Source organism: Halichoeres trimaculatus, unplaced genomic scaffold, assembly GCF_033239565.1.
Source record: "Halichoeres trimaculatus isolate MK-OKI-2021-1 unplaced genomic scaffold, fHalTri1.1 fHalTri1_scaffold_1, whole genome shotgun sequence".
Lineage (NCBI taxonomy): Eukaryota > Metazoa > Chordata > Actinopteri > Labriformes > Labridae > Halichoeres > Halichoeres trimaculatus.
Window position 1 is genome coordinate 33,511,872 of NW_027437179.1, and position 24,137 is coordinate 33,536,008.

Below are 24,137 nucleotides of genomic sequence, written 5' to 3' on the forward strand. Positions count from 1 at the left end.
TGACCTGAAGTGACAGGGGACTACATTATGAAGCAGAGACAAGATGCTAACTTTATAAGACCATCTGTTTGTTATGTAAAGAATATTCTAGTGTTGCCATTTCATCTTCTTCAGTTTGTACTTTAACTTTATGAAGGATCTTTTTTGAGCAGTGAACTACCTTTAAAGAAGTCAACTCTGTGTTCACTGCATCAAGCTGTCATGTTTTTACATTGGCTACCAGGGTGACAACAAGAGAACTTTAAAAATGCTGCCACCAGCTAAGAGAAGCTTGTATTTATACCCCGAATAAAAAATACATGCAATGGCAATGCAAAGCAAAGATACAGATAGAATAAGAAACTCTTAAAAGGTTGAGTTTTAAAAGTGATAGTGTGATAAAATGAAAACCAAATGCTGTCTTTTGATATGTTTATTAGTGCCATCATACTTCAAAATGTCAGCAGAAGTCAAAAAAGGCCATTGAAGCTGATGGGAAAGTCATATTTTGTTGTTGCTGAGTTGTTAATATCATTGTTTAACACATAAAACAGTAGCCTTCATTTTACATCAGGGGCGTATCTAACGGGTGGCCCAGGCCCCTTTTGAAATATGACTGGTTGTACCAAATCCTAAAGCATGACTGACTAATTCAGTCAGAGGCCGGTCTTAAAGAAGACCAAAGCAAGGTTATAATAGTTAACTAAAATGAAACTAAAAACGAAAACTGAAATTTAGAATACATTGCAGTTAACTCAAACTAATAAACACTAGAAAAGAAAACAAAAACGATACGTAAACTACAACTGTATCTGGTGTTCATAAAACTAACTCAAACTAACTAAGATTATAGACAAAATTCCCTTAGTTATAGTTTCTGGCAATATTAATAGCCTTTAGAATTTAAATTAATCCGACACATTTTCCCAACCAATTTTAAGACAGTTTTTCGGCAGTTGTCAGTGCCTTACAGCACCATCATAGTGACGTACTGGGACGTGCTTGTTTACTGCACTGACCGGCTGTGCTCTGTGCTGAAACGAAACCTAGTGGAGCAACAAATTAGAGCATCTGTAATAGTTTAATTTCATGTGAGTCTGACTTTATTGTTATAGAGTCCAAGTTTCTAATTTTCAAAGCTCATATTTCATTGTTTTATATAATTTATGTTTATATTTGTTTATTTAAGTTTATATTATTTTCTTGTGTTTAAGGCAGCAGCCAACATTTTGGTATCAGCATTGACTGAGCAGTAAGCACTATGATGGACTTGAAAATAAACAGTATTACAAAATATTTACTCTGACCTTTTTGAATCCTGCACCTGGTTAATAAGGTATGAAAATACTAAAACTAAACTGAAACTAAACTAAAACTAAGCCTTGTTGCAAAAATCAAAACTAAATAAAGTGTGTGTGTGTGTGTGTATTTTAAAGTGAGGCATATTTCTTTGTGCTGACAGGGTTACTTTCTTTTTCAAGTCAACGGCTGAGCATTGTATGCCATTTTGTTTACATTTATACAATAATACACTTTGTTGAAAGGCTAAGACACGCCCTTTATTGAATATTGTAAATAAAGTGACAGGAAGGTCATGATGTTTGACCTTGTATCTACATGGTAAATTTGGGCATTAAAAAACTGTAAAGTAAAGTAACTAGTAGTGAAGTTACTTTTGAAATGTGGTAACTAGTAAAGTAATCTTGTTGCATTTGCACAAGTAACTACTTACTTGAAACTAATAACCTTTTTTTAGTAACTACCCCAACACTGGTGGCAGTTGACCGATCCATTAGACAGATCCAGATGGCTCAGATATTCAGCTGAAGTTCGAAAAGCCTGAAGCTGCCAAGACATCAGTCTCCATCTAATCCTCATTTTGAGGAATAGAGATTGTAAATTGGATCAGTATCAGCATCAGTAGCGACCAATCCCAAAACCAAGGACTCTGTATCAAAACTGGGGCTGAAATAAACGGAAAAAGTGTTATCCTAAGAACAAGGGTCTGAACCATTACCACGATTACAAGCTTTCAGTGCACATGACCATAATTTAAGCTGTTCACTGACGCTAACACTGACGTGTGTTCTAAAACTCCCTGTACAGGTGACAATAAAAATGTAATAATGACAGATGGAAATGTTTCCTAATGTTATCAGCAGACTGTGCCGTCAAAAAACAAGTCTGGTTTGTTTCTCCACCCTGCAGCCCCCATTCATCCTCAGGGTTAACAAAGTTGATATCAGAATCCAGTCTCTTCTTGATTTTATTTGGTTTGTAACTGAAAAGTAGATAATAATTGTTGCCTGCACAGTTAAATATACTATTCATGGACATAGAGCCTCAAACTTAAAACAATGACATGTTTTTATTGTTTTATGTTACTCACACAGAAAATAGACACAACTAAATATGACATGTTTGATATCTTTCAATGTAAGTTATCCAAAACAGTAGATTACCACCAATGACATGAAAATTCAGGGTTTGTTTCAGTGTAATATCACTTTGTGTCAGTTGATTTTATCCGAAAACTCTCCGTTTTAGTGCAACTTTCACCCACTGTGACCAGTTCCTGGTAGTTGAGGTAATATTTGATGTAAACCAAACTTTTAATTCAGTGAGCTGCTGGCCACTTGCTCAGTATTGTTGGTCTGAGACATATTTATAATGTGACCCAGTGTGATGGAGGAAATAAAGTCACTTAAATAATGGAAAATGGGACAATCTGTGTCACTTTGAAGGCTCAACCCAAAGACTCATCGGTCTCAGTGTTGTTTTTGTTTCTCCATTTGATCTCCTGACCCCCGCTGACTTTCAACAAAGACAAAGTGGACGATTGAGAGAGGGCGGAGGGGTGAACAGGCAGAAAAAACTGGCGTGTGACCAGTGAATCCAACGCACAAGTGTGAAATATGATCGAGAGCCAAGCCGGAGCACCTGGCAGGCAGACAGACCGGTTCAGGACTTTACAAGCAATGAGAAAAATGAGCTCCCTGCTGCACAAACACAAGTTCACTTTAGCTTCTGGCTCCTTCATCCACATCTACTGTCCCGATGTGAAGGGTGTGTCAATGTGAGTGCACTTCAACAGAGTTCAAGCCCTTCAGAATAACTCCTGTGTCCTTTCAAAGCTGAAATAAAAAGGATGTAAACAGGATTGGTTCCTGTGCTCGTAATCCAGACTGACTGACTGAATCGATTCAGATCGTGTTGTTGTTCACAACATCTGTCTTGTTTATGGAGTATTTCACAGTGAAAGCCCTGCCTTCTGTCAAAACCTCACAGAGATTTACACCGGCTCCTTAAGACGCTGCCTCTGCCTGTTCACATTTTTAATCCAGGAGGATGTGAGGGTGTGTTTGGACAAGCTTCTTTCACCACTGGATAACAAGGTAAAGTCAATTTAATGCTTTTCATATAAAGTTATACCGTCTCTCTTCCTCTGCCTACAGAAAAGATGTGGAGAAAAGAAGAAACCTTGATTTCTGTCCCTTTAAAATACGTGACTTAAGATTTAGTTGAACAGTTATGGTGAAAATGGAAATTTAATTTTAAGGTCAGGGTAGTTCAAGAGTAAAGGTCAGGGGTTAAAATCCTTTGTACTTTATCATTTTATTTACCTGAATTAACTCTGGATTTTTCTGATTTGCTAGACTTTTTCCTTTTTGAGCCAATGAAACACACATAAATTGAATCTATTGAATCTTACATGATAATGTCTCACTTTCCTAATGTTTTGTACATTTTAAAAAGGCCATATGGGAGCATGAGGAGGAGGCTCAGAGTCCCACAGGAGGTTTTGAATGAGCCCAGATCACCTGCAGTCATGGAACCTCCCCATCCAACGGTGAGCAATGTCCAAAAAAAGTGTTTCTTGGCATTTATCCTCTATATGTGGTTTCTGGATGGGATAATTTACTCTGTTCATTGCCTGAGAGAGTGCTCTGAATCAGGATTTTAAGTGTTGCATCAATGGTTTGTGAATGGTGTGACAGTTTTCAAGTCATACAGAATAAGAGCAGAATAAGTGTTGGATTTTTGTGAAAGAGGGTAGTTTAATCTGTGGGTGTAAACCAGAGCTGAAAGTCGTGTCTCCTCTCTGATTGGTCCGTCGCCTCTTCCCTTGCCATGTAGGGTCCAAGGAGTCATCCAAGATTAGCACTTGTCTTTTGATTAGTGCAGCTGGAAACAATCCAGAAATTTCAATTAAGCCTGTAGTATTTAGTCCATCTATGAGGGTGATTCTCAGGGCTGATCTCCTGTGTTACATAATCTCCTTAGCAGAGTACCAGTCCTCAGAATCATCACAGCGGTCTCCATTAACGACAAATCCTCAACCCAAACAAAGAAGGGGAGAGTGCTCTCAGAGGGCAGGGACACTATTTTTAACCAGCAGGGCACTCAGAGGGTGAAAACCTCCACTGAGACTAATGGTTTGTGTTTCTGATCCACTGCTAATCAATCTGATCCACATATGCTCAAATGTGAAATGTCTTCTTCTGCTATGTTTTACCTCCACGCCAAATTTTGAGGCTGTTTCCCAAAACCCTGCAGACAGTTAACAAACAAAAGTGGTCTTCTCTGTAGACAAAATAACCAATTTCCATCCTAAGCCCTTAGATCCAGATGCTTTTGGGTATCACTTTGATAAACGTGCTTTAATGCTTCTTCTATAGACACACATGGCTGAACTTGTTTACTCCTGTTTAACACATGTCAGCATTAAACACTGATTATTTAGAGTCCAGGCACAAAGAGACATGCATGGTTAGAGTTATGACAAACATCATGAGCATGACACCAGACTTCAGTTAGAGCCTTCTGGGTAAAAGTAAAGCATTTTTCTGCTCAAACTGTCACATAAAAGCAAGTTTCAGAGTGTTTTTGCTGCATTACTGTAATGAGTTTCTCTGAGTTTAAAAAATATCTGCAGGTAGATGTACATTGCAGTTTGTTAAAGCCTTGTGGATGTGATGTTACAAGCTGTAGAAAAGCTATTACTCTGTTAAATTTTATCTCAGAGTCACTGATTTACAGCCAAATATAGTGCCAACATTTGGGTGTTTCCATGTTTGGGTTTTCACACTTCTGCAGAGTAAGATAATCTCGAAGAGGAAAGCTTTTACAGTTTAATTCAGGAGTAACTTCTCATGTACTGTTGTAGATTTTAATCTTTTAGCTGGTGCAAAAAAAAGCTTGTCCGAAACATCAGTATTGTCAAATCTGTCACTGCTATGGGTGTGGTTTGGAGTACACCATATTCTGGATCAAAGTGAATATATTCGTGAATAAGTTGCATCACTCCACTTCCATCCATCCATTTTCAACCACTAACCTGAGATTGGGACGCAGGGGAAACAAACTGAGCAAGTCAAGCCAGACAGTCCTCTCCCGAGCAACATTTCTCAGCTCTTCTTCCCTGGGCTCTTGGGCCCCGTTTACATGACACCGTTTCATCTGAAAACGCTAAAATGCAGTGAAAAAAATCTGTGTTTACACAGAAACGTTAATCTAGTGTATTGGGGAATATTAAGTGCAAAAGTTGAGCAACAGATGCACATTTTGTTGAAAGACAGTCAGCAGATACAGCAGATTGAGCAGCACAAGCACAACACTGGTTCGCCACAATCGTAACAACGGTGCCATGGTCCTGTTGTATGCACTCGCGTGAACTGGAATGAGACGTCAGCGTTTCCACTGAAGACGCCAGCTGACTGTTTACACGGCAACAGTGTCGGCAGCATTTCAGGAAAATCTCACTCTGGAGGCTATTTTCAAAAGTCTGGTTTTAGGTCGGCTGAAACGCCGTCCCTGTTTAAACACGAGGCTGAAACACAACAAAACTTTTGCATTTCACCTTAAACGGCCCCTTGGTCTGCGCCTCACAGCAAGACACACCTCCAGAGGGAGCCATCCAGGAGTCATCCTGATCAAATACACAAACAAACCTTGAATGACTTTTTTGATGCGAAGGAGCAGAGGCTGTATCCTGTGCGCCCTCCTGGTGTCCACGCTCCTGAACCCTATCTCTGAGTCCACCTTTCATAATTTCACTTCCCTTAAAGTGTTTGTGTATTCACAGACCAACAGTTTCAGTTAAGATGAAGACAGTGTTTCTCCATCTTAACGTGCCTCTGAGAACTTCTCATCTGGAAATTAAACGAACAAGCTTGAGTTTCTACAATATCAACAGCGATGTTTCCATGTCTTTCTCTGAGGTGAACCATTAACAGGAGAGACTTCCTGTGTGTTGGATAACTTCTTGTTAAAGGATGAGTAAAACTTGAAGCAGTTTACAGTCCCTCACATAAATTTGTTTATTGCATTTTAAGACTTTACTGCCTCCTTTTTATGTTGACTGTAAACAGAGAAAAGGAAGTTAAAGTAAGGGATCACATACAACCAAAAGCTTAGGTTGATCAGGACTTAGTTTGTCCTGGAGATTTTGGTAAAGACATATCCAGGGTTATTGTAACAGAAATGTAATTAACTTTGCGTCAACACAAAAAGTCATTAGATACATCAGCTCAAAAATTTCTATGAAGTTCCTGTAAATGTTCTTTTTAACTTTATAACACCATGAAGGCAAACACAGGTCTTGTTTTGAACTTCTCATAGCTCTACAAACAGATCAAGTGACCCCAGCAGGAACCCTGGCCTCACTCAGAGCCACCAACACTGAATCCATGTGAACTTTTGACACTCTGAACCCACGGCTGAACTCTCTCTGAGGGCTTATAGATACAGTGTCTGCTTTGCCCTTGTGCGCTCCTGATCCAACCTTGTATGTTATTTGCCATGAGAAGAACCTCTGCTGATATATATAGGATTACAGGACTAACCAGCTGCATTTACCACAGATATACAATTACCAGGCTGGAATATCGAATCCCTGCTACCTGAGGTGCACTTTGAAACGGCCATAGGAGCGTATATTGGCTTTTCAGATGAGAGTTACTGACATCATGTGAGGAGAGGCTAAAAGGTTTTCTTTCTTTTGCTCTTTCAGGAACAAACAAACATCCGTGATGTTGTGTTCCTTAGAAAAGTGTCAGTCAGGTGTTTACCTTTGAAGAGAGGTGTCAAATAAGGATCACCAAGCAGAACGCACATGAACGAAGGTGCATACAGAATATCACTTAGGCAGGTGCAGACCCAACTTTGCCATCAATGTCATCGATGCATCTTAAACTAAGATCTATGGGTGAATAGAAGTATCAAAGTTGAGTTTTCAGCTCTAAAATTGTACAACTTTGCAGTTTATGAATGTATTAACCAGCTGTAAAAGTGCTCAGATTCTTCACATTAGCTGTATCTGCTCAGGGGACATTAGGCCAGACAGCGTGTTGAGTGAACATAAACTTAAAGGAAAGGAGCCAAAGTAGCTATTTTTTTATAAGTTTAACCTTTTAAACCCTAAGCTCCCCCAGTTGAGGCACTTTTAAGTTGCTCTTTAACAAAAGAAAAACATAAAATGAAGCGCAAATTATGTATAAATATTGTCATTTCACAAATCAGATTAAACAGGAGAGACTCAGCTACAAACACTGTCAAGTCATACTTAAACCAAAATTTCTGTTTGTTTGGATTATACAGTGATGTAGATACCAATACTGACACTTCTAAACAAATTTCACAAGTGTTTCCTTTATTATGAGACAAGAATGATTCAAAAACACCTTGTAGATGCAGAGATATACTCTTTGCAGTTTGGGTATGCCATTTTTCAAGCACAGATGCAAAAAAGAAGAAAGAAAAGGCCCATGCTTATAGGGTTAAATTCATCCGTAATCAGTCAATCAAATTAACATTATTTACTAGACGGAGTCCTACAGTACCCAGAGAACAAGCATGACAAATTTAAACATGTAAAAGAAAAATGAAGGACCAGTCAGAGGGGCTGCCGTCCGTCCAAGTTGTGACATCATGGGGTTGATTGGCTTTGCTTCACAGTGAGAGATGATAGCAAGAAAAAAAACAAGTGAGCAAAAGACACCGGTGAGCAAAAGGAGAAGAGAAGACAAAAGGACAGTATTGGGTGTAAAAATGAGTTTTACAAAGTTCAGGCCAAAGACGAAGCAGTCCATTTACACTAAGAGAGAGAACAATATTGCTGTGCTGGCTGGCAGCACTGAAGAGGAAGAACCCTCTGATAGGTCTGTCAACAGCATTTATGGAGGAAAATTACATAAAGCAGAAGACTTTTGAGTTTGGTTGGCTAGTGGTCTGTCGGACTAACAGACTAAAGCCTGAAGCTGAACTCTACTGACCAACCACATTGCAAAAAATGAACTCTTTTCAAGTGTTTTTGTCTTATTTTCAGGAGAAAATTGTCTTATTATACTCGATATGAGCCACATTCAACTGACCAGTCCAGAAAATGTCTTGTTTCCAGTTATTTAAGGACAAATATAAGGTCTGCGTTGCTTGCAACAAGTAAAAAGAAATCTGCCTATGGAACAAAAGATAGGTTACTTGTCTTAAGACATGACTCTAGTTTCAAGCAATTTTTTTGTTCCAAATGTTTTTTGTTTTTTTTTACTTGTTACAAGCAATCCAGACCTAATTTTTGTCTTTGAATAACTTGAAATAAGACATTTTCTGGACTGGTCAGGGGAATGTGGCTCATAAAGAGTATAGTAAGACAATTTTTACTGAAAATAAGACAAAAACGCTTGATAAAATTTCTGTTTTTTTGCAGTGCAACACACTCTAACAGTGGGTCAGCGGCATCAATCCACCGTAATGACAGGGCAGGTAAACAGGTAAAGTTAAAGTGTAAATAAATTGGCAATTTTTGGCAACTTTTTTTTTTTAATTACCTGTTTCACCTGCCAACTGTGGAATCTCAGCCTCTGATGAACATGCAGGCTGACAATTGGTCGACCCCTATTTTTGACGTTGTCTTATGTTTGGTCCTGGACTGTGACCTTTGCTGTGTATCATCTCTCCTTTCACACCTTTATCTTTCTGTGCTACCTGTGAAGGGCAAACTAAAAGAGACCAGAGGATTCAATTTTTTGAGTCTTTTAGGAAGTTTATAAGGATGCAGGACAAACTTCAGTTAACAGAGAACAGTGTTAACTAATAGAGGACGCATGAAGGACAAACTGTGTTTTCAGAGGGAATTTAGCTGTATGGCTGCTCTGGCTGAATGAGTAGATGCTTGCTTCACTTCAGGGCTTGAACTTCAGACTGGTGTGATATATATTTTTGTTTTTGCTGATATAATGTCACCAAAGGTATCTAAAGTTCAGAGTTGAACTCTGTAAAAACGTGCAGAAGGTGTTTATACGCCTGCAGCGTCAGTATAGTTCACACACCAGCCTGCTGATGGAGAAATTGCTTTGTCAACACAGTCTGTTAACGGCTGAGGTGACAGTGTCATGGAGGGGAGGGCTGGACTCAGGGAGGGAGGAGGGAGGAGAGATGATGGATGGAGGGCTGCAAAGAAGGACAGAGGGAGGGACGTTACTCCTCTGTTACTCTGTCAGGACTCTCTTAGGAGTGACACTGCAGTAGCTGCAGTCCATCTCACCCATTTACCTCCCCTCTCCCACTTTCACTGACACAAATGGTTTAGGTGGGGAATGGATCGATTATTTACCCTCTGAGTCTGACTTGTGCAGTCTATGATCGGCCCGCTTGCTCTCCATCTTCCTGTCTGTCTCCTGTAGCCTGTAGCAAATTCTATTATGAAGTGTTTAAATGGCAGGTCATGCCTCAGCCGGCTCTCAATGACATGTCCTGGACTTTGCAGGAGGCATCACAGCAGGAAAACATTCCTATATACAGGCTGTGTCGAGTCAGCTGAGTGATGTTTGTGTGTTCATGTGCACGTCCCAGCATCACCTTTCTCTTTAAATGTATGAAGAAAACCTGGTTATACATCATGAACAAGTATGAAGTTTATGTCCCTTGATGCATATGTGCGTGATGAGTCCTTGAGGACACATAATGAGGTTCCTGAAGGTGACCGCGCAGGATGATGTATAGCAAAGCCCGGGCTGTAAAGTCTTAAAGACAGTTTTTCTGTGACCTTGAAGCCGTGTGCCTGCAGTGGTGCTGCTCACGCCGCAATGTTACAGAGGACCAGCAGACATCCTGCTGCAGGACGAAGAGTGAGAAGAGGGAATGATTACTGACTTCTGTTTTCTCTATCAGGTAACACAATATTCGGCCAGTGATGCCAATTTGGCCGCCCTTCTGAAAAAGTACAAGATACACTTTGATTAAAGTTTTCTCTCCTCTGGAGAATTCAGCAGAGCTAAAAAAAGAAAGTGCAGCCTCTCTGTCATTTGAATTCAACCTTTTAATTAGTTTTTCTCCCCAATTTATTTCAAAGCAGCAGAGCTACTTTATTAATCTGACAAAAAATGAGCCAGCACAGACACATCTGCAGGATTTCCTTGAAAGAGGACAGTTCATTCTCTCTACGAATCTATATGTAACACCTCTGGGGGAAATGTGTGCCCAGAATATATTAGCACAGTAAACATCTAAAGTAGTTATCAATAATATTGACACTCTGTACTGCCTTATTCTTGTTTTCCAGAAGAAGCTCCCATGAGTTTCATAGATTAACCAAACAAAGACGAAAGAGCTGTTCGTCCTCCAGGAAGGAGACTCTTCTGAGAAGTCTTCTTACAAATTTCAAAGAGTGTAATATAAAATGAAAAAAAAAATCAATTCAAGTCAGCATGTTTGTGTGGAAATGTAAATAATAAGACATCCAAAGCCCTGTGCTGCTGCAAGTATTGAAAGCTGTGACAAACACGGTAACAAGGGAAGAATGAGGTTTAATCCCCCGGGTGAGGGTGGATGGGATCATCCTGCATGTGGATGCTTACTCTGCAGGAAAGAAAGGAGAAAGAGTGGGTCCCACTCTGCCTCCAACACGCCAAACAGCGATTGGCTCATGCAGAGTAATTCTCCTATCAGGGAGCTACCTCACTTATCCCACTGACGGAGGAGGGAGCAGGGAGAACAAAGCCAGGTGACCCCCACATTCAAACATACGCCCAGGCGCCTGCATGTGCTCGCACTTGTTTGTGTGTGCGTGGAAGTTTCAGAGCGTGTGTGTGGGTACCTCGGGCATCTCTGGTTTCCTATAGGGTGTTAGATTACCCAATGGGAGCTTTAATAGAGCCAGAGACACTCTTGATTGTGAGTTTGGATGAGGGAGAGATTGAAGGGAGGAAGTGGGAGCACCGCAGAACTGCCAGGAAGGGTATAGAGGGCACGGCAACTTCTGCAGAGCCGGGGACTTGGGTGAGCTGGATTTAAACTTTACCCTTCTTTGAGATGTGTTTGCATGATTTTGCTGCTTTGACATTCAGATGTGGTAGACATAGTTCTTTGAGTGCCTAAAATCAGGGTTCAATTAAAGGATTTAAGAGACTTTTAAAACATCTCCAACTGCAGATACTTCTGTTTCTCTTCCCACTGTCCTTCCTCCTGGACTCAGTAACCTTTTCCTGCTGATAACGTACAATCAATACATTTATTTTTGCATAAGCCGTATCATGATGTCCTTACGTAAGAAGATTCAATCCTGTTCCCTGGACTGTTACGTTATCTGCCACAATGCAAGTGGAAATAGAATCAGATAAGTCTCTGTGACTACGCAGGGCCCTCGGTGTCAAGTGGACACAGAGGTTGCAGCTTTAAAACGTGTGTTGGGATTTGGTTACCTGTCTGAGGAGGACAAACGTAATGATAAACAGCTCCTTAGAGGTGCAGTTAATGTGATACTAATAGACTGCTTCTCAAACAGTTGGGGTGGGTTGATGGAGAAAGTCACAGACTCACATCGAAATGCTGAGAGGAGCAAATGCGTCCGGTTTGATGACTTGCAGTGATAAGTTTTCCATTAGAAATGTTTGTTTCTGCAGCACATGATCAGCAATAATACCAGCTACTATCAGGGTAAGCACTTTCACCACCAAACTTGCAGACTTTGTGTTTTGCTTCTGGCCATGAGAGAGAATTGAGGGGAAAAATAACCGTACAAGCAAAGTATCAGATTGCTTACTCTCTGTGTTGACAGAAAAAATCTCCCCACCAACAAAACTGTTTTGCACCATTTAACAAAATATAACTTAACTTTGCTTTTTTCCTCCCTGATATTTTCACAGATTACGCAGAGGACTGAGACTCAAAGAAGTGCACAGCTGCCTGAATGATAGTCAGAAGGAGGGAGGTCCTGCCAGGATCTTCAGCGTGGCACTGGCTGTGGGGTCCCCTCTATCTCCTGGTTGATAGACGGAGCTGCGGCGAGTGAGAAGACGGGCATGGAGGTGCCACTTGTTAATTTTGAGAACATGGATGATGTCGGCATTAACCTGGGAGACCCCAACGACTCAGGGTATCCGACTTCACCCACATCAGAGGCTCCTGATCAGAATCTTCTCCCGCACCGTTTGAGCTCCCCTCATCAGTCGCCGCACAGAGGACGACGTCGACATCAGTCGGGCCAAGAAGGGCTGTCTCCGTCCACTCCTCCAACTCTGACCACGAAAGCAAACTCCAGCAGCTGCAGCTTGATCTCTAATCTGAAGCTCCTCGTGAACAGTGAGTCTCCCACTGACAGCGTCTTCAGTAAAATGGCGAAGGATTGCTACGAAAATGAAGATCTGTTTGAAAAGCACTACATGGAAGAAAAAGATGAGAAGGTTGTCATCAATATTTCAGGACTCATGTTTGAAACCCAGCTCAGTACCCTGAACAAGTTTCCAGAGACGCTTCTCGGTGACCCCATGAAGAGGATTAGCTACTTCGACCCGATGAGGAACGAGTACTTCTTTGACAGAAACCGCCCGTCGTTTGATGGTATACTGTACTACTACCAGTCAGGAGGGAGGATCCGCAGACCGGCCAACGTTCCCTTAGACGTTTTCGCAAATGAAATTGTTTTCTACGAGTTGGGTCATGAAGCGATGGAGCAGTTCCGTGAAGACGAAGGGTTTATCAAAGAGCCAGAAGTCCTTTTACCCACCAATGAACTCCAAAGACAGTTCTGGCTCCTATTTGAGTACCCAGAAAGCTCCAGTGCCGCCAAATCCGTCGCATTGGTTTCTGTGTTTGTTATTGTTATTTCCATCTTCATCTTCTGCTTAGAGACTCTGCCAGAGTTCAGGGAGGACCACGACTATGTTCCAGGTTTAACGGAAATCATCAACGGGACCCAAGGGTCTGCTCATCGTCCTGCTGGTAAAGATGTGATGGCGTATCTGACTGACCCGTTTTTCATCGTGGAGACTATTTGCATCATTTGGTTCTGCTTTGAAGTCGGTGTCCGTTTTGTAGTGTGTCCAAGTAAGAGCGATTTCTTCAACAACATCATGAATATAATCGACATAGTCTCCATCATTCCCTACTTTGTCACCCTGGGAACAGAGCTGGCCACGACCCCTGACGATGACGTGAACTCAAGTCAGAACATGTCCCTCGCTATCCTGAGGATCATCCGCCTGGTGAGAGTTTTCAGAATCTTTAAACTCTCCCGACACTCGAAAGGACTTCAAATCTTAGGACAGACCTTGAAAGCCAGCATGAGGGAACTTGGGCTGCTCATCTTCTTCCTTTTTATAGGAGTCATCCTTTTCTCAAGTGCCATCTACTTTGCAGAAGTGGATGAGCCCCAGACGCAGTTTGTCAGCATCCCTGACGGCTTCTGGTGGGCTGTGGTGACAATGACCACCGTGGGCTACGGAGACATGTGCCCCATCACCATGGGAGGCAAAATGGTGGGCACTCTCTGTGCCATTGCTGGTGTCCTGACCATTGCCTTGCCTGTCCCTGTCATTGTCTCCAACTTTAACTATTTTTACCACAGAGAAACTGAGCAGGAGGAGAAGCAGATCATGGACGCAGCAGCTGAGGCTGCACAGAAAACATCTGCTGCAAACAAGTATGGAAGCACACCTTCACTTAACAAAAGTAACGGCACCTGGCAGAATGAGAAAAACGGCATGCATTGATAGAAAATTAAGTACGTATTCATAAGAAATGCATGGACAGATTACACATATCTAGAAGTAAGAAGCACTGGGTGAAATCAGTCTCTCTTTCTCTCTGTTTTTTACTCCAAATATGACAGCGTTGTTACAGTATTATTAGACACTGTGTGATGAGACAGCCTTTAAACCAGATGTTGGTCGACTTGTGGATGTGTCAAAGTGCAATTAACACAACTCAACTACTACTTTTTAGAAGTGAACGGTTTATTTTCTTTCATCCAGTGCAACTTGGAAAAAAATCTGATCACTCATTCCTGTTAAAGATATTTCATCAAGAAAAGTAAATAAGTAGAGTAACTGTAGAAGTGAAGAAATAGACAGGGTAAGCTGTAAATTTGACCAAAATATCCTTCAGGTGTGTATGACAGTAAGTATATCCCACTAAAGAAAGTGTAAATGGTTCTGATAACTGTGTAGAAATAAAGTGGAAGTCTAGCAGCTCAGATTTCATCACAGCTCCATATTAGTCTACACTGTGTCGTATTCAGCGAACTCTAGATAGAACTTGGCATGATTCTCAAGGTCAGGTGAATGTGTCCAGTGTAAGGCAAGAGGACAGCAGCGCACACATTGTCTTATCAGCACATCTATAGCTGTGAATGCTCAGCCAGCAGAGATGCTCCTTATGACACAGCGTAACCATATCTGTGTGATAAATAGCTGTCAAGTTAGCTCGCCTGCTACTAATCTTATAGATATAGGCTGTAAAATATGACTGAACCATGAAGCTGCTTTACATCCAGTAGATTTATAGTGTAAGCTATAGTTGCATGCAGCAGCTTTTAAGACCACAGGTAATTTTTACAAACATGGATTTTATTATTTGACATCTCGCTGTTATCTTAAAACATGCTAATATAATGTGAATTAACCCTTTAAAAACCATATCAGCTCATGCACTTGATGTTTTGGGAAAAATTATACTGAAGCTTATGATCAGGTTTTGTGGGTAAAAATGAAATGTACTTTTACTTTATATTTAAAGATATTTCCTTTAGTTATCTCATTATGATGCATGGCATAGTCTGCCCAAATGAGGTTAAACTCTTACTACCAGGAAGTGAATATTTATTGTACTTAAATAAAGGATAGTACTTTAATCATATAGTGAAGATCAGTGTATGTCTGAGATAGAGAAAGCCAATATTTAATGTGGATTTATGTATAGAAAGACATTCATGAAACATGAATTGGTGTTATGTATGCATGCCACATTCCAATCTTGAAAATGTACTGTATGTGACTTTATTATAGATATAAATAGCTTGTATGGAAATGGCAATGGATGTAGTTGTAACACAATCAATGCCTTTCTTATAACCCTTCAATATGCAATAATGATGAACACGTGGGTGGAAACAAAGTGTGTTTTTTTCACCCACCGAAAGAGCAATACTTGTATTAAATGAACATAAAGCAATAAAGTGACTGCAGTTGGTCACAGCGGTACTCAGCACTTTACTATGTTATAAAGCACTTAATATTTGAGGACTGTTACTGTATGTGTCAATACTGTGCAGTAAGCAGTATCATAATGTTTTATTTATCCTGTAAAGAGTGCCTTTCATTAAACATGTATCCTAACTGGTGCAGTTTTCCTCTGTTGATTTCTGAGAGATGTAGTTCTGTGAGTTTGGATGTTGGAAATTCAAAGTTTTGAATCTCTTTTCATTTTAATTTTTCAAACATGGTTTCAGTTCTAGTGTATGGATTTATGTCAGCTGGTACTAGCACTATCACTGCTGAGTGCTCTGCTCTGAAATCCTATTTAAAGTCTCATAGAAAAGGCATTTGATCACATAATTTTAATATGTCAGCTGTAATAATGAAGTAAAGTGATATTAGAAGGAAATTTGACCATATTTTACAGTTTAACTTCATGTTTGTAACAACAGCTAATGCAGGAAAGAGCTACCGCTTAGCTAACAATATGTAAGCTTGGCACATCTCCTTTGATATCAGAATTTAGCCAACTCCTAGCTAATAGAGGGTACTTAACTGACGTTACATTAGCAGGGGACTTCTTTTGTTACAGTTTTATCATATATTTCTTTTATATGGTAAGTTATCCATTAGCTTCAGCAATGCTAACAGCATTAGCTCAAAATTTACTTCTCTCATTTTAATTTGAAATTTCCGTTACAAAGTTTCAAAATTGTTATCAGACGGTTCAATCCTTCTCCTTCCTATCATACTGACATGTTCGTATTTATTCAGCCTTTATTTATCTAATGGTGACATCTGGGAGTTATATGTCTAACTATTACCTTAGCAAGGAATTTCCCTAATGATAGCCTGAAATACCACAAGATTCCTATGCTGTAATCCCAATGTCAATATTGACATGTTAAAAGAATAATGTAAATGTTAGCTGTTCTTTGACCTCAGCGGACTGGTTTTGTGACAAGCTGCTCAGAGTTACGGTTGCAAAAATCCCCTCTGACTTGTTATTGTTTGTTGCCTTTCAGCTGTTAACGAGTTAAGAAGAGGAAATCAAGTGTGATCATTGGCCCTTGAAGTGTGGACATATTTGGTCTTTATTTTTCACTATTCATCATCTTCCAGACTCTAAACTGGATGAGTCGAGAAATCCAGCCATATTCCAAGGCAAATCAAGACAAATATTAGCTTCCCCAACCTCCTGGCTAATGTTGCAACAGCCAGAAATGTATGCTTTTACACTGTCTCTTGTATCGCTTCTATGATCATGTTACCTGTGAGTCACTCAGCTGCAGTATTGGCTGTCGGAATGTTTACATGAGTTGTAGGTTGACTCAGCATGTCATAAAACCAGAGTTCCCTCTGCATTAACAGGTTCGCGGCTGAAATCTGGAAGTCATTTCTGTGTTAAAGGAATATTTCTAAACCAACTAGCTACTTTTGGCACCACTCAGTGGGTTAGATTGAACTCCTCCCAGCTAACACTATACATGCTAGCTTTCCACTTTTACGGTGACACATTGCCAAATGGTGATACACGGTTTTAGCTTAAGATGCTTTTAGTTAATGAGTGGCTGAACACTGATATTAGCTAACAGGTTTTAAAGTTTTTTTTCCAACTAGAAAAAAGTTATGCACATAGAAAATCTGATCGTTTTTCCAGTTTATAGATTAACAACTTGTTAGATTATTTTCTTTAAATTAGATGTAAAAAAATATATGTGGGAAATTGCAAGTTGAAAAATAAACAAGATGATCTCAAAGGATTGTGAAATGATTAAAAAAAATCAGCTGACTGGAAACACAAAGTGACTTGTTTTTTGTAGATATCTGTGGAAAAAATAATAATGCGAGAAAAAAAAAAAAAAAAAGACATAACTTGAGGTTTTCCTACCTTTAGCATAATCATAATGATGTGAGCATTACAATCAAAAGCACAAAATTAAATATTCAGTCCAAATGAATCATTTATAACATCATTTATCTCAGTCTTCAAGACTGGAAACTCTCTGTCTCACCTGATGCTGTACTGTTCCAAATAGTCACATCAAGTAAATACTCCCTAAAACACATAATATTGAGCAGCATAGATTTATTTTTGTCGCTTTAGATACTAAAACCACCTGCCTAGCAGATCAGTGATGGTACAGTATTAAACCAAAGATGAGCTCTCATGGCATTTCAAGCATTCAACACGGACAGGTGGCATCAGCAAGGTCGGGGCCAATGTGAGGCTGTCATTTATAATTCATCAGGTGTTCCACCAAAGGATCACATCCATCCTGCCTTTGACAGAGAATCACCCCTAAGATATACAGTCACAGCCCGGCAGATGGTTCGATCACTGTGACACAGCAGACTGTACTGTGAGTCTTAATGGATCTAAAAATACATCAGCATTGCATGACTCCATTCTTCTCTGTACAGTTCGACTCAGTAACAAGCTGCGTCCCATTCCTTTAAGGATCAGCTCAGACAGCGAGGCTCATATCAGTAGATTGGGTTACTGTTGTTGTCAGCAGGCACGTTATAAGCTGTTTTCAGCAGCCTGTGCACCAGAGTTCACCCCCTCCAGAGGGCAAAGCCACTTGCAAGTGGGCAGCTTGTGTTTGTATTAAATCCTTCCAAAGTCTCTTGTTTCTTCTTGCGAGTGCACGGTGGCATCAGGCTGAATCACTGCAGCAGTGACCTTGCAGTTACAGTTTTGATCAAAGTGCAAACACGGTGTTGCTTTGGAGCCCGGTAGGTGTAATATTGACTGACGAGGCAATCCTCATAGGTTATATATCGACCAGAGTTCAGCCCTGCTCAGCTACAGTTGAGTCATTGATTCTGAGCTCTGACTTTGCTGACTGAGAACTTCCAGACATGGTTTTTGAATTACTTTTAAAGCTTCTTTGTTGATTACAGGGTTAACATGATCAGAAAAAGAAGGCTAGAACATGTTCATGTTAAAGAGAAAGGGTGAAATGTGCCTCATTTTTTTGGCAGGAGATAAGCTGAGCCTGTGAGGTCCTCCATCTGCTCGCTCAGCTCCGGAGAGGGTGAAGGACAGACAGGTGGAGTCACTCTGATGGAGGATCAGGCTTCCTGTCACAGTGTGATAAAACACTCCTCCAGAATACTCATGTTCAGGAAATCATTCTGTCAACATTTTCACTTTCTAAAGCTGCACCCTGTGCATGCTGGGATTCCCCACTGTTGTCAAGCAGCCAACACGTAGGCTTGTTTATTGTTGTTCTAGGTTTCAAGATAAGATGTGAATCCACTAACATGTTTCTGTCTATCTTACCGGAGTAATACTAAAACCTTTGACTCAGTCACTGGCCTCTGGGTTAAATTTGTTATCTTTATTATCATCGAGAATTTCCATGACAGCAATCATTTGACACAAGTTACAGGTAAAGCCTGGGTGTTTACTTTGCAGACATTTAATTTGGGATGGCATCATGTTTTTATGGTTTGTAGTTGAAACTCTTGTGCCTGTTATTTCATGAAAAAAAAAATCAATCAAAATCTCTGGAAAAATGCAAAATCAAATGTGTCAGTAAAAAGTTCTTAACATAATATTTAAAAATGCAATATCCGCTTATAGAAAAAAAAAAAAAGCTTTTTAAGGAGTCTGTATCATATCACAGGGATCATTCTAAATTAGTATTTTTTAATCTTTTATCACTTTCGCTAAAATATTTTGGTGCCAACATCAAATGAAAACTGACAATTAAAGAGTGGTTGACTGCAAGGTTATAAGTATATAGCATGTATTAAGTGTTATTGTAAATTTATAAGCTACTGAGCAGTCATGAAGCTACCCATGCTGTTTGACAATAGTGCAAATACGAAGAGATTTTCTGACAATAGCTGAAAAGAAATCCAAATATAGCACATTCTTAAAACCAACAGTGATGTTTGGGTCTCACATTTTATAAATTGCTGAATTATGTGGCAGAAAAACATTAGCCACGTATACATGGACCCAAATATTCCACTTGCATTCGGTTTATTTGCTCAAACGGAAAGAATTTAACCTTTGTATACACCTCATTCTGAAAGAAAAGTGCCAATCCGAACGGACATTTAATCAGTTTCACAGGGGTGGAATATTCCTTTCCCCAAACCGATTGAGGTTTCATGTATCCACTCAAACGGAAAGTTGTCAGGGTGCGTTCTTTCAGCGCATGCTCAGATATGACGTCAGACGCAACTAGAGACGTTCCTCAATTCTAAAAATGGCGGCGAGCCGTCAACACTGGAGGAAAGTTTGTTTTTGGTCCAAACTTTGAAGAACTGAACATAATTTCAAGACTGGACGTACACTCGCAATACGGAGTATAATACCGTGATAAAAAAAAGAAAACTGTTGTCCTCCGTCTTTGATAAATCATGTGATGTTTATGTTTTTCTGCGCATGCCTCATTGAGTATTCTGTTTGATTATAGCGGCGCATGTAGACCAGAGATTGGAATATTCATGTATACTATTGTTTTTGGAAAAGTCATTCAGAGAGATTCCATTCAGAAAGACGAAAAACTCCTCATGTAAACGTGGCTAGTGTCTGCAGTGATTGATAGTTCACTTTCTGTGCCAGATATCTGCCTCAACACGTGGGCTGCTCTGATTTTATTGACAGGAACCTAAACAGCTCCGCCTTAAATAACAGAGCTATACGCTAATATAATTCACATAGCTCTGCTGTTGTTAATCCTGATGAATTTTTAAACTGGAATTTTATCCAACATTCAAAAAAGGTGCAAAGAATGAGATAGGTATAATTTATAGGAATTGATCAGGATTTTCTAAGCCTTAAATAGCTCGGAATATTCATTACTTTATTAAAACTCAGATGTTTGTCATGAATATCATCAACCGCCAAAAAGACACCAGTTACTTTCCGACATAACTTCAGCTTTGATCCATATCTCTATGGTTCAATAGGTTTTTCTAAAAAGGAAAAACCAAGCAGCACCCTCCAGCTATGAAAAATAAAGCCAATGCACAAGTGTGAAAACTGCAGTTCCATCAGTGTCCACCTGAGGCTGTGACCAACTCACCTACAACCACATAGACTTCCATTCACAAAAGTCAATCTTAAGAGAAGAAACTAACAGCATGGGACATGACACAGTTTTTGTCTAAAAAGTGCATTTCTGTGCTGGTACACACTGTATGGGGTTTGAATCCTATTTGTAACTTGTTACAGTTTAAGATATTAAGGTTACGAGTTGCTGTGCCTGTGATTAGGCCTAACACAAATTTACATGTTGAGACTGAGGCTATGTTTATGTTTATATTAAGTGTCTTGAAGGGAAATTTGACCAGTAAACCGCTTTTATCCATTCCAGCTTTGAAATTATTACTTCTAGGATCTTTTTTGCTAAAAACCAAGTTTATATTCTCATGTCAACAGCTTTTTAAGGCCTTTTAAATGACTGTCAGTTTTCAAAACAAGAGTAGTTACAGACATGCTCAGCATCTTAAGACTATCGTTAGTCACCGGCTGTTACTGAGCTCATTTATTGGTGAAGAGCCGTGAAATGTTCCGGATGCTTCCAGGAAATATTAGATGATGTTATTTAATCAAAGGTTCACACCCTCACTAAAGTGATGACAGAAAAAGTCCTGCGATCTGGACACAGAGATTGTGACAGAAGGCCTCAGTTCCTCTGTCTTTTTAATAATTCATGTGACATTTTGGACGACTTTAATAATTCACTGTGACTCAAAGAAGTGTTTTTGATGTCCGGCTCTTAGTACAGAGATTTAATACTGTAATTATTTTCAGTGTTAATCAATAAAGCATCTTAAACATGTTGCATAAAAAGGTAATTTATTATCTTGGATGCCATATTCTCCGATATCAATCTGAAACTGTCTGATTCAGTTTTGCTGAACTATTTCCCATCAATCATGTTAATACCAGAGAGCTGAGAGCCAGGGCAAGAAATTACTAAGAGAGATAAAGATTTATGACAGGTAAACTGCTCCGCTGCACTGCGTCAGGCCTGGAGGTCAATGGCCAGACTTTGTGGGACGAAACGTGAGTCTCACATTTGTCCTGCTTAACGGCCATGAAAAATGAAGAAGGTGACCTGAGGTATCAGCGAGATCAGACAGCAGACGACGGATTGTCTTCAGGTGACCACAGGCTGCTCCTCGCACAGTGTTTGAAAGGAGTAATTAGAGACACATTAATGGCGTTCAGCTGTGGTACATTACAAAGATGAATCTGGATTACAATGCACGGACAATTACCCACAGCACGCTGACAGAAAACAGTGGATAGCGTGAGGAAAGGAGAGAAAATATTGATGCAGCAATTTACTGTCCTCCTGACTCCTGCAGAACAATCATCATATCATTATATTTTAGTCTGAGAATACTTTGACTCTCTACAAGGATTTCTCTTTCAATTTGACTCTGCTCACAATTACCCATTGATTCCTCTGGGTGGAGCTTATGACATCAATCTTGCCCCTTACCTTCTGTATGGTAATGTTGCTAAGTGTCATCTGATTGTAATGGGGTTGGATAATGATCACAGATTTGTTTAACTATCACATTACAGTTTGAGAGCAATAAGTCAGACATTTCATACCATGTTTCAACCTGCCTTGAATGAAAAGTCTCCAAAATAAGAAGAGAAAAGTTTGTTCTGCTTTCGATATTTGATTGCACACACTGAGATCAGTTTCGGTTAATCTTTCTGTTTGCAATTAGTAAAGCGAAAAAAGTAGACAGTGCAGGAGAAGAATTCAGGCTAAATACACTGATGCAGGAATAAAACATCTCTCCATGTTGAAAACATTGTTGCCTTAAACCAACAGCTAACTGTTAACACTTTAAAAAAGTAAGACTGATGCAGAATAATCAAAATATTCAAATCAAACATCTTGAAGTGATGCCTTTGATCTTTAAACTACTTTCTTTTTTCCAACTAGTGGTTTAAAATACTAAAGAAGTTTATTCAGCAAATTACAAATGAAAGAAAACTCTTTTAAAATCACCTGTGTTCTTAAATACAATAAAACATTTATGTGTCATGCAGTAAGTTTTAGAATATTTTTGTTTTGTCAATGTATAATGTATGGAATTAGTCGATGTGAGCATTTCTGTCATTTTTAATTATTTGCAGTTAGCACACACACCTAGTTGAGGTTCAGAAAGTTACACTATTTGTTACTTTGCTCACTAGTCTAAGCTAAAAAGTTAATATATTTGTCTTTATATTTAAGAGTAATGTTGTAGAGGATCCGTACTTTTAATCTGAGCAGATATATTATTTTACTCTTTAGATTTGATACCTAATGTCCAGGACTGAGTTCATTATTCTGAGAGAGTCCACTGAGGTTATCTCAAAGTGTTAAGCCTGACACCTTGTGGCTGATTTGTGGTACTACATGGTAACAAGCTGCTTTGATGTGGTCCTGCTTTGTTAGCCTGTTTTGTGGATGTGTTAATGCTAACAAACATATGAAACAGGAATGAATAGAGATTGACAATCCAGGTTTGAAGATTATTCTCCCCATTAAAACTAACTCAAAGCATTAGATACTTTGATTTAAAAAAAAAAAACTTTTCCTTAAGATCGAATTTTAGAATAAACATTTAATCCTGAGAATTTTTAATGAGTTGAATAAAAGTCTCTTTTTACGCAGAAAACATTTTCAGGACTTAGTTAAATTATCTTATAACACTAATCCCTCTGATCATTCAAAATAACAATTAAAAAAAAAACAAATAAAATAATAAATAAATAAAATAAAAAATCAACAAGTAGATATATGAAGGCCAACTCAGGTCATGAGGTCACTGAAGACTGCCAGTGATCAAAACATGGTTGCATGTTGACTCTGCACACATGGTTTAACAAACAAAATAGCTCCTTTGTTAACTTAAAAACCAGCTTTTCCTCTCTTTTGCCTCCAAGCCTGCGCTGTTACTTTCAGTTACAGAGAGCTCTCATGTTTCCAGTAAACCCGATAGATAAGAGAACCAGTCACATGCTCTGCTTATTCACACCGTCAAAAGAAAAACAACGTAGACACGTATTCACGGTGACCACTTCCTGCAAACCTTTGGTAGCAGCAATCCCATGTTTATCTGTTATGAAGAGATGAGATTACACAATATGGGGAAACCAAGATGAAATTATAACAGCTGATTATGTTAACGGAAACGCTGCAAGGATTAATAATTAACCACATAACTGAAGTGCAGATGTTTACAGACTGATTTAAGTCATTAGACTTATTCAAGAAAACAAAACATCTGAGAGAACAAATAATCACCAGCTATTTATTCAGGGAAATTATTACCTGTTTTCAGCTCCTACACAGTGATGATTTACTGTCTTTGTTTCATTTATATTTTAAATATTTTTAGTTTGTTTTTTTTTTAATAGTTTTTTTAACAGGCCTTTAGGACATTATCCCCCCAAAAAAGGAATCATAACAACCTTAATTCCAAAAAACATCTTGATTTCTTTGCAAAATCAGATGTGATCTGAGGTCCATTTATTGCAAACATAAATGTTATACACCTTAACCTGTGTGAAACTCACAGAATGTATGTGATTTTGGACATCATTTATATTACTGACCAATAAGAAGAAGGAAAAAATCACAGCTTTCTTTCTTTCTTTCTTTCTTTCTTTCTTTCTTTCTTTCTTTCTTTCTTTCTTTCTTTCTTTCTTTC

General features: G+C 39.2%; 1 protein-coding gene across 3 annotated transcripts in view; it reads left to right on the plus strand.

Annotated features, from left to right (window-relative positions):
* Window positions 1-15,558, plus strand: part of LOC141790125 (potassium voltage-gated channel subfamily A member 10) — a 114,780-nt gene extending 99,222 nt beyond the window's left edge. The window contains exons 2-4 of one of the 3 annotated variants that reach the window (XM_074669796.1): window positions 3,268-3,374; window positions 3,736-3,829; window positions 12,120-15,558. In XM_074669796.1, the coding sequence (XP_074525897.1) occupies window positions 12,276-13,964 (1,689 nt within the window). In that variant the 5' untranslated portion in view covers window positions 3,268-3,374; window positions 3,736-3,829; window positions 12,120-12,275 and the 3' untranslated portion in view covers window positions 13,965-15,558. Of the gene's footprint in view, window positions 1-3,267; window positions 3,375-3,735; window positions 3,830-10,965; window positions 11,254-11,776; window positions 11,911-12,119 lie in introns of those variants that run through there. The other 2 variants (XM_074669787.1, XM_074669805.1) reach the window with 2 other exon arrangements.
* Window positions 15,559-24,137: the final 8,579 nt, after the last annotated feature.